The sequence below is a fragment of the Mytilus trossulus genome, chromosome 8 (genome assembly GCF_036588685.1).
Source record: "Mytilus trossulus isolate FHL-02 chromosome 8, PNRI_Mtr1.1.1.hap1, whole genome shotgun sequence".
Lineage (NCBI taxonomy): Eukaryota > Metazoa > Mollusca > Bivalvia > Mytilida > Mytilidae > Mytilus > Mytilus trossulus.
The window spans coordinates 72,057,840-72,069,155 of record NC_086380.1 but is presented as its reverse complement, the minus strand read 5'-3'; the positions used below and the strand labels follow the sequence as shown (position 1 = coordinate 72,069,155).

At 34.8% G+C, this 11,316-nt stretch overlaps 1 protein-coding gene across 1 annotated transcript; it reads right to left on the bottom strand.

Moving 5' to 3' along the window:
- Window positions 1-1,672: 1,672 nt before the first annotated feature.
- LOC134727956 (uncharacterized) lies at window positions 1,673-7,915 on the bottom strand. Its single transcript, XM_063592354.1, has 2 exons — window positions 7,799-7,915; window positions 1,673-5,780 (listed from the first exon to the last, which is right to left on the bottom strand). The coding sequence occupies exons 1-2, from the start codon at window positions 7,876-7,878 to the stop codon at window positions 1,673-1,675; spliced, it is 4,188 nt and encodes a 1,395-aa protein (XP_063448424.1). The 5' UTR covers window positions 7,879-7,915.
- Window positions 7,916-11,316: the final 3,401 nt, after the last annotated feature.

Here is an 11,316-nt window from a genome sequence, read left to right as displayed (position 1 = left end):
ATCATACCACATCTTCCTTTTTTATATTAATTGTCGAAATTTGCATCTGGTGCAAAAAAATGGTACCGTTTATGTTATTACTACCACAGGGTCAATGTCGCTCTTGTGTTATCAAAATGTGTTGTTCTGAAAGTTTGTAAAGTTTTTAAAATTATAAATGGTAACTCCCTCAAGCGTAGCTCTGATGCCTTGTCCGGCTTAGACTTTACTTTTTTGTCCTCTTTGGTTTGAAGTTCTTCTTTTTTTCGAGCCTGCAACTTTTGTCGCAGATTGCCTGACATAAGGATAGTGGTCCAGTGTCGACGGCGTTAACTAATTTCTTAAAAGCTTGATATTTTAGTAGATGGGAGATCTGGATGCTTCATACTTTGTATATAGATGCGTTATAAAACGAAGTTTCCGTCTGTCACATGTCCATTTTCCTTGACCTCATTACCATGGTTCAGTGGCTACTTTAAAAAGTAGATTTTTTGTAATGTTAATTTTTTAATGAGTTATAGGATATATTTGTATGTAGGTATCTTGTAAGGTTCTTTTGTCTGTAAAACAGTTTTCAAATGACCTCGACCTCAATTCATATAGATCAGTAAACAAGGTTAAGTTTTTGTGGTTAAAAAACTCAGATACTATAAGCCATAGGTCTAGTATATTTGGTGGATGGAAAAATTGTAAGGTGAACATGTCCAAATGGCAGGTGTCATCTGACCTTGACATCACTTTTATGGTCCAGTGGTTATAATTTAGTTTTTGTGTTTTGGTCTGTTTTTCTTATACTGTATGACTGTATGTTATAGGTCAACTATATTTGGTATATGGAATGATTGTAAGGTGTAAATGTCCAACTTCAGACGTGATCTGACCTTGACCTCATTTTCATGGTTCAGTAGTCAAAGTTAAGGTTTTGAGGTTGTTGGGTTTTTTTTGGCTTTAATTAGACAGTGACACAACAAATCGAATAAATCTATAAATGCCAACACAATAGACCTCTATTTTAAGGTCCCTTAGATTCTTACCGTTTTAACCTGTTTATAAATTCATATACTTGGTTTAAAAAGTTCCTGATGAAGGTCAATCTAGAATGCAACAAAATAAAATTTACAGAGTTATTTTCATCTAGATTTTAGCAATCGAAAAGTAAATGAATTTTCTCAACATGTCAATATCATAACATATATTTCATGATTTGTTAGAAGAGAAAGACCCTTTTTTTATGTTCATGTTAACTTTGATTTCTTTCCTGTATATAAATAGTCTCCGCTCCGGCACATATATTCTATGTGCATAATATGTTTTGAGTATCTTGCAAAACCCTTTATTTATCTATGTATATACATGTATTCGAAGAGAAAGAAAAAAATGCACAAAGCAAATTAAGGATAGAGAAAAATGACCAAACCAATTAAAGACTACAGAAATCAAAACGAACTTTCACTGCCATACAGACCCTCATAAATGTCAAATACAAATTTCAGTTCCAATAACACTAAGTCTTGCATTTTGTCTTGTTTCTTATAATGTTAAAGTTCTCAGAATGTTTCCTTCGTAGAATTTTTCTTTTCATATATAAATCAGTAAACTACATGTTTATAGAAAAAACTTTATAACAATAAAACAAAACATAAAAGAAAATAACAAAAAAAATAATAATTGTTCTGCCCTGTTGGGTGATAAATCAGTTTCCTCTCGATCGGTTTGATTGTTCAGCTGGTACTTTTTCGTCTTCATCTGAGCCTCCCTTATAACTTTGTATTGGTGGGAGTAGCGTATAACCAGATAATGATGACGTAGGCCTCATTTCGATGGTGTTTCCATCTATGATTGGTGGAAGTTTTGGTGATCCACATGCCGATAATGGTCTATGTTCTGTATTCTCAAATGCGATAAACAATGGCGATAACCTAGCAGACGACTTCAGACGATCCATTTCTATTGTTTTGTTTGTGGTTTTAATCGGTGGAAGTTTTGTGAATCCAGATGCTGACAGGGGTCGGTTTACATACGTGTCACTTCTGTCGCCTATTGGAGGTAACATTCCCATAACAGAAGGCGATACTATTCTGTTTTCCTCTACGAATTCCTTTCTTCTATGTATCTGCGTGTGACGAGTTAATCCTGATGTTGATACAGGATGACTTGTTTTAACCATTGCATTCTGGGTAGGTATTGCCGGTAGCTGCAGGAATTCCGATGTTGATCCTGGACAAGTTCTTTCGCCTTTCTCGCCTATGCTCATGGGATTAGGAGGAACAAGATTCCGATTTGCTACTGGAAGTTTAGCTTGCTCTTCTTTCTTTGAACAAATATCATGAGAAATTTTGGGTAAATGTTCATTCGGGTTGAGCCTTGGTATAATACAGTCACTCGGACGACGTATTCTATCTTTTGGAATTGGAATCCTGCTTAAAGGTGCAAGTAAGCGTCTACCTTCATCTATGTTTCGCTTGTCTTCACTTTCAAAAGTATTCCAAACATAGCTCTTTATTCGGACCGGTATTCTGGATTTTCTTGTGATCCTGGGCAATTTTGTACATCTTTCTCTCTTTCTTGGCAATCTACTATCATCGCTTGGACTTTTAGCATTTTTTGTCCTATTGATTTTGAGATCAGTTCCTCGTCTTACTGATGTGTTGCTCCCCGGGAACGATCTTACCGCCAAAGGACCTGTCATTGTTGCCCTGTTTGTGTTTGTAACCGTCAATACACGGACAGGAATACTTCTGGCTGAATTAATGCGTGGCCTTTCATTGTTTAATCTGGTTAGAGACGTGTTTTCTCCATTAAATAACTTGACCATTAATGGGATTCTGCTTGGGATGGTTGTGGTACCATGAAGGAATGAAAATCTGAACCGGATTTCATTGTTATCTTTCCTAATGACGTCACTGGTAAACTTTCCTCCGAGTTTTCCATTTGTGAACTTTCCTCCGAGTTTTCCATTTGTGAACTTTTCTCCATTTGAAAGGTTTACCTCAGTTGGTTTACTATGTACTATAGGCAATTTCTCATGATTCTCTTCTTTTCGGATCTCGTTAGGCAATTTCTCATGCTTCTTTTCTTTTCGGACCTCGTTAAGCAATTTCTCATGATTCTCTTCTTTTCGGACCTCGTTAGGCAATTTATCATGCTTCTCTTCTTTTCGGACTCCGTTATCATCAATGTTGTATTTTGTTTCCTTTTCCTGCTTTCTATTGATAACGCTCAGCTTTGGCTTAGGTTTCAGTTTCTTTTGACTCTCGAAAAAGATATCAAAACTTACATTTTTCTTTAATGCATCTTTTTCAACAGCAATTTGATTGTCTGTAGTTGTTGCATCTTCTCTTTGCTCGTTATCATAACTTTTATCTTTCTTTTCGTCAATAGAATGTTTCAATTGAAGATTTTCCTTTCTTCCAGCAGAAGTGAGTTTTGGTCTAGTCCTTTTTTTCTTTGGACTGTCAAACATAATATCAAAACTAGTATTAACTTTCTTTTCCTCTAGTTTAACATCTTCAATATATTCATTGCTCTTAATATTCGGGTCTATGGCGTTCGGCATAAGATTGAATATTTTTCTTTTTTCCGAGGATAGTTTGGGTTTAGGAGTATGTTTCTTTGGTTTGTCAAACATAATTTCAAAACTAATATTAATTTTCTTTTCCTCCAGTTTTACATCTTCTTTGTTTTCATTTCTCTTAATGTTTTGGTCTAATACGTTAGGCATCAGATTGGCGGTCTTTCTATTTTCGGAGGAGAGTTTAGGTTTAGACATTCTTTTCTTTGGTTTTTCAAAAATTATGTCAAAACAAGTATTAATATTTTTCTCATAATCAACTTCTTTTGAACCGTCTGTATCCTCATAAGAACTTCCGGTTTGGTCTGGTGGCAGAACTATCTTTTCCTTTTCGTCTTTTATTTTATCGTTACCGGTAACATCTACGGCGGCCTGGTCAACATTCTCAGTGTGGACTTGTTTCAGTTCTGATTTATTATCGGTAACATCTATGGCGGCCTGGTCAACATTCTCAGTGTGGACTTGATTCAGTTCTGATTTATTATCAGTAACATCTATGGCGGCCTGGTCAACATGCGCAGTGTGGACTTGTTTCAGTTCTGATTTCGCTTTTTCTTTTTCTTCTCTTATCAAATTATCTAAAATTCTCAAATTTGACTTAATTTTATTTTTATCGAAACTGATTAGACTCGCTTTGATTTCTTCAATTATGTCAAAGGTAGTATTCATTTTCTTCTCATAACCGACGTCCTCTGTACCGTGTATATCCTCATAACAACTTCCGGTTTGGTCTGGTATAAGAACTGTCTTTTCCTCCTCGGCTCTTCTTTTTTCATTAAGGGTACCATCTATTGCCTCATCAGCATTCTCAGAGTGGACTTGTTTCAGTTCTGATTTAGCTTTTTCTTTTTCTTCTTCTACTTTTATAAACTTATCTAAAATTCTTAAATTTGACTTCATTTTTGTTTTATCGATACCGATAAGACTAGCTTTGATTTCGTCACGATACAATTCGTTTTCCTCGTAGTCTTCTTCTTCCTCTTTTTCAATAGCCCGTTTTTTGACAGCTTCGTACAAATCTTCTGGATTTCTGGTGTACACATGAATATACTTTTCTAAGGAAACACATTCGTCTCCCATTTGCCATTTAAAACTTGGGCGCATTTTTGTTCCATCTTCTTCAAATACAGATTCCATACTTAAAGATTTCTTGAGTCCATGTTCTTTCGATGTTTCAGTTGGAAGTTTTTTGGCTGTTCCAATGACAGTATTGAATTGATTTTTTCCATTTATCAATTCTACAACATTATTAGCATGGTCTGCTTGATTTTGATCATGATATGGGCGTGGTGATGTTGGACGTTGAAGCTTTGGTCTTGTCCTCCACATGTTAAAACTGTCTCCAACTTGCCACCAGTTCTTCGCAACAGCTTCATTTGTTATGGTTCCTGTTTCTGTGAGGTTATCACCACTATTCTTTCTTATCTTATTCTCATCAAAGTTGACTTGTTTATCAAGTTTTAGTTCATAAGCAATGTTTATCGATGTCATGTCTTTCCAGTCGCAATCTTCATTATCTTGACTTTTCTTGGCCCTGGTTAAATTTTCTATTGAATACGTTAATTTTAAATCATCCAACCCGATTAAAGACTCGTTTGCTGGAATTTCGGAAAACCTTTCCAGATCACATCCCTCTGTAACATCTGGAAGTAGCTCTGTCTCACCAAGATGACCGGAAACCAAGAATGTCCTGTTACCCTCTCGTTGTATAAACGAAGAATGAGATGGTCTGACGTGTGTATAAGGGGATCGGTCTGGTCTAACTGGAAAAGACTTCTTTTTGTAATCGAAAGAAAAACACTCGCCAAACGCCTCTAGATATTTCTTCTTTAAAAATTCTGATGCAATGGATACCTCATTAAAATACGGGACATTAGTTGGGTATTTGCCTCGTTTTCGAAATACTTCGATTTCTCTATGATAAACGGGCATGTACTGTGTACGGAATGTTTCTTCTCTCTCTTCTCTCTCCAGATCTTTCAATGTTTGTTCTAATGACTTAGGTACCAAGCTTGTCCCGGCATCATCAAAGGTAAAACGCTCTGGGTGACGTGCATGGACATAGTTGAGTTCTCCCTCAAGCTTCTTAACCATTTGGGACTTTAGATTGAACCAATCTTGCTTTTCCTCTAGCATTAATTCCAATTGAATAATTCTTTCATTCTTTCTTTGAATTTCTTCATCAATCATATCAATATCTGACCCAAGATTTTGGTCTTTCTGTGCCGACCTGAAAGAAAATAAAGTTATTTGTTGTATTTAATATTTAAATGCATCTATATCTTTTTAAAATTATGGGTCATTTTTTTTTCTTCAATATAATATATTATAACCTCTTAGATTTGTTTTATATTTAAACTCCACAGCAACTTCTATATGTATCAATTTGTTTGACAACCTACGTCTCCAATAAATTTCTGATAAACTCTTCCAACAGCGTATCCCTTTTAATATGCATGCATGGCTCTCTGTGTCAAGTGTATAAAACAGTGGCTTTCTGAGTCAGGGGTATGTGGCTGTCTGTGTCAGGGGTATAATGTGTGGCTTTCTGTGTAAGGGGTATAATGTGTGGCTTTCTGTGTAAGGGGTATAATGTGTGGCTGTCTGTGTCAGGGGTATAATGTGTGGCTTTCTGTGTAAGGGGTATGTGGCTTTCTGTGTAAGGGGTATAATGTGTGGCTTTCTGTGTAAGGGGTATGTGGCTGTCTGTGTCAGGGGTATAATGTGTGGCTGTCTGTGTCAGGGGTATAATGTGTGGCTGTCTGTGTCAAGGGTATAATGTGTGGCTTTCTGAGTCAGGGGTATGTGGCTGTCTGTGTCAGGGGTATAATGTGTGGCTTTCTGTGTAAGGGGTATAATGTGTGGCTTTCTGTGTAAGGGGTATGTGGCTGTCTGTGTCAGGGGTATAATGTGTGGCTTTCTGAGTCAGGGGTATAATGTGTGGCTGTCTGTGTCAAGGGTATAATGTGTGGCTTTCTGAGTCAGGGGTATGTGGCTGTCTGTGTCAGGGGTATAATGTGTGGCTTTCTGTGTCAAGGGTATAATGTGTGGCTTTCTGTGTAAGGGGTATGTGGCTGTCTGTGTCAGGGGTATAATGTGTGACTTTCTGAGTCAGGGGTATGTGGCTGTCTGTGTCAGGGGTATAATGTGTGGCTTTCTGTGTAAGGGGTATGTGGCTGTCTGTGTCAGGGGTATAATGTGTGGCGTTCTGTGTAAGGGGTATGTGGCTGTCTGTGTCAGGGGTATAATGTGTGGCTTTCTGAGTCAGGGGTATGTGGCTGTCTGTGTCAGGGGTATAATGTGTGGCTTTCTGAGTCAGGGGTATGTGGCTGTCTGTGTCAGGGGTATAATGTGTGGCTTTCTGTGTAAGGGGTATGTGGCTGTCTGTGTCAGGGGTATAATGTGTGCCTTTCTGAGTCAGGGGTATGTGGCTCTCTGTGTCAGGGGTATAAGTTATAAACTCAGATAATCTGTCTTTTATTTATAGTTTTGGTTCGAGACCACAATTGTCGCCCCTGAATTTTCGTTGTGCCGAATATAGTCCCTAGTGTTGACAGTGGGTTACTTGTCATTAATTTGTATACCCCTTCCAAATTCATTTCTCCATGTTTAATACCTCAAATTGCAAGTAGGGGTTGGCCGGGGGGTGAAATTACACTGTAAACAAAATTTGGTTCCAGAATTTTAAAGGAAAGTAGTGATTTGGTCCAGCTGAAAAAGGTTTAAAAATTAGCACTTCGGAAGTTGTCAAAAGCTTTCAAGATGCCCTAAACATAAAATTGTCCATATTTTGAGTTGGAGCCGATGAGTTTTCTATCATTTTGATATAATTTATCCCAAATTTAGTACAACACACTGTAGAAATTTCATTGCCAAAGCGCAGGTGGGATTTTTTTAATTTTCATTTATGTTCTAAAAGAAATGCACTACAAAATAATTGTGGTCTTGAACCTTTTAACATATGTTTCAAAAGTTTCCTCAGTTTTAGGACTTGTTTTTATAAATATTATATCACTTTAATAAAATTTAAAATATCGATATTATTGATATTCAAGTCATGCCTCATGTGTTTAGTATTGCATGATTCTGTTTTCATCCAGCTGGATCTTTGGCTATCTTCTATATTCGTTGATTAAAGTTATGACTGACAATTCTCCTTTAATAGATAGTGAACTAAATTACATACAAGTATGTCTCCTTTAAAAAAAACAGGATCTTGCATGATACATGATAAAAGAATATACTTACTGAGAAAACATTTCTTCGTCCTTTTGGTCTAGATCCACTTCCAAAATGTCAAACTCCAGATCACACTGGTGGTCTGACATTTCAGAGTTCTTCTAGTGCACTATCGCACAAATTTCTAATAAATAAAAAGGGGATACTTTAAACAGACAAAAGAACATGTTGTTAACGATGTTAAAATTATTTTAAACCTAGTTGAAACAATGAAACATCTGACGTATATGAGCAAAAGATAAATTAAACCATGATTCATAATATTCCAAATAACATTACTATGCAGAAAGACGGATACCTGAAAAAGGTGAACTTAATAGCGAGTATTTACAAAAGTCACTAAGATTATACATGGCTATTGTGGTTTTCTTTTTCGTCTAATTTCTTCCTCAAAATTTTTATTAATGTTTAGAATTACTATGATCTCATACAGTTCGTAATAATAGCTAGTTTAAATGCAGAATTCTTTAATTTTATGGTGGACCCCATTTAAATATTTGTCTTAAAACAGGCGAAAAATCTGTCTATTTTACATCGATTCCAAATATAATGCATAAACAAAGACCAAACAAAACCGCTTAAAATCTATATCAGGACTAGAACGGAAAACGAGTGGATCTTTATCGAAGTATAATATTTTCTATCTATTTGTATAAATATAAGAATAGCAACGTACCTTTGTCTTTGATGAATTCTTCTTAAAATTAAATCTCAATATCTTCAAAGGCTGTCCAGTTTGATCATATACGTTAATGTTTGCGGTCGTGAAGTAAAAGCTCCTTTCGACAATAGAGAAGAAGGTTTCTTCTGGGCGCTATTGTGACGTTACAAACAAAATATCATAGACGTTACCAATAGATCTGCACATGTACTGTTGACGTTTCAAAAGATGTGCATACTGTCACGCTTTGAATTCACATACATTTGGTATACTTGTCATTTTTAATATTTGTCATTTCATCTCAAAGAAGATTCGCATAACTATGGGCATGGCTGATTGCTAACCATGGATGAATGTAAAGATGTTTAACGGACAGTGGCAACTATTACACGCATATTAAAATCAATAAAACACCAACAATCAATTTTAATGTATAAAATTGTAAATGGGATTACTTAGCAATTCTAAATATTGATGATGTGCAACGCCACAACTTACGATCTGTCTCTAATAATGATCTTTTTGTTCCAAGACCAAATACAAATTTTTAAAAAAAAATCTTTTCATTACTCTGCAACCAAAGTATGGAATAATTTACCACTCGAAATAAAAAAATGTCCTAATGTGGAATTATTCAAGAAACATAGATATAATCATTTTCTTGAAAATTATATGCAAGTCAAATAATTTGTTTTTCTCTAACAAAACTATATCAAATATTGTCATTTATTACCCTTTGTATATTTCAATGATTGAATTGTTGTATATACTAGTAATATATATTGTAATTTAATGTATCAATGTTAACTGTATGCATATATTTTGTTTGAGGGCCTCAATGAAAATTAGATTATTTCTAATTGAGTTACCCTCTTTAAATAAAGAATTTATTTATTATTATTATTATAATGCACAAAAAACTAAGTGTATAAAATACATGAAATTGGGTTCAAAACAAAAACTTACACAACTATTAGAATTATGTATACCGTCAACGAAACATGTATTGAGAATGTCCATTCTTTTGAACACCACAACTTACGATCTGTCTCCAATAATGATCTTTTTGATCCAAAACCAGATTCATTTTTTTACAAAAAATCTTTTCATTATTCTGCAACCAAAGTATGGAATAATTTACCACTCGAAATAAAAAAAAAATGTCGTAATGTGGAATTATTCAAGACACATTGTTATAATCATTTTCTTGAAAATTATATGCAAATCAAATAATTTGTTTTCCTTTAATAAAACTTTAACAAATATTGTCATTTGTATATTTGAATGAGTGAATTGTTTATAAGTATATACTTATAATGTATATCGTAATATTTATCGTATTTTAATGTATGAATGTTAACAGTATGCATGTAGTTTGTTTGGGGGCCTCAATGAAAATAAGACTAGTTCTAATTGAGTTACCCTCTTTAAATAAAGAATTTATTATGATGATTATTATTATATTCATACCACGAGTTTTTAATATGTTGCTTGTAACCCAAATCTGCAGATATTGGTCCATGTAGCACTAAGCAATTCAAAATTTAAAAGAAGTTTTCAAATCATCGTTTGTTTTCTCGATTTTTTTATCAAAGTTTTAAGATATCGACATTCACATGTACCTTACTGTTGGCACTCATACCACATCTTCTGATATCTATTTACTGCAGTGTTTGTTGATAGACTACTGTGTGGATGCAGTACATGTACGTGTATAAGGTGTCCCTGTGCTTGTAGTGTATCATGTCTTTATATTTTACATTCATGGTTTGTTTAAATTGTGACTTTAATAGAGAGTTCATATCTTCTTATATCTATAACCTCAAAGTTTAAAAACCATTTTCCCAGTACAAATCCAAATGTATTCATTATCTCAATGTTGGATATTTTATTGACTGTACAAGTGTGGACACAGATCAGTGTGGATAATATTTTTAGATGTTTGACAGTGGTATCTGACATTTTTTTTAATCATTTGGATGGTAGTCATTTCCTTTATTATGACAGGGAGACAGATTGATATGAGAACAATTTTGTTTTCAAATCTCTTTGGAATTATATTTTATGTATTTCAAATAAGCTTCAAATAAACTAGAAGCTTTATCACAAAAATACGATGATTCAAAAATACTCTAATGACTTCATGTATATTAGTTTCAATTGGTCACATCTTCTGTCCATAAATTTATTCTTTTAACATAATTTATATCGCTGGGCGTCTCATTTTACCATGTCGTGTATTTCGGTAGGTATAGTGTCCGGCTTAAATCTTCTTTTTCTTCTTCTAGTGAATCGGTTTACTTTTTCGAGTGTATAAAATGTTTGAAATGCAACCAATATCACCCCTCAAAGAGTTATTGTAAATGTTCTCAACACCCAAAGAGCGTGTCAATCTCTCTGCATGCCCAATACTGGCCGGACATGACTGTATATACTTGTACATCCCACACGGAAAACGCCACTTTTTGGAAAGGGTTTTGCTGTCGGTCACAATGGGACCTGAGTGTCCATATTTCTATTCTTGATTCCCTCTTCGAGCGAACCAATTTTTTATTTTTTTGGTTATAAATCATGTCTGTACACCTAATATTATTGGTGCCTCGATCATCAAGCAAGTGACTTTTGGGTAAAAGAATAAAACAAACAAAATAGTGATAAAAGAGTTAATAAAATTGAGAATGGAAATGGAGAATTTGTCAAAGAAACAACAACCCGACCATAGAAAAAAACACAACAGAAGGTCACCAACAGGTCCTCAATGTAGCGAGAAATTCCCGCACTCGGAGGCGTCCTTCAGCTGGCCCCTAAACAAATATATACTAGTTCAGTGATAATGAACGCCATACTAATTTCCAAATTGTACACA

Coding starts and splice junctions, on each gene's coding strand:
- LOC134727956 (XM_063592354.1), bottom strand. CDS start 7,878: ATGTCAGACCACCAGTGTGATCTGGAGTTTGACATTTTGGAAGTGGAT. Junction 5,781..7,798: donor GACGAAGAAATGTTTTCTCA/GTAAGTATATTC, acceptor ATTTTCTTTCAG/GTCGGCACAGAAAGACCAAA.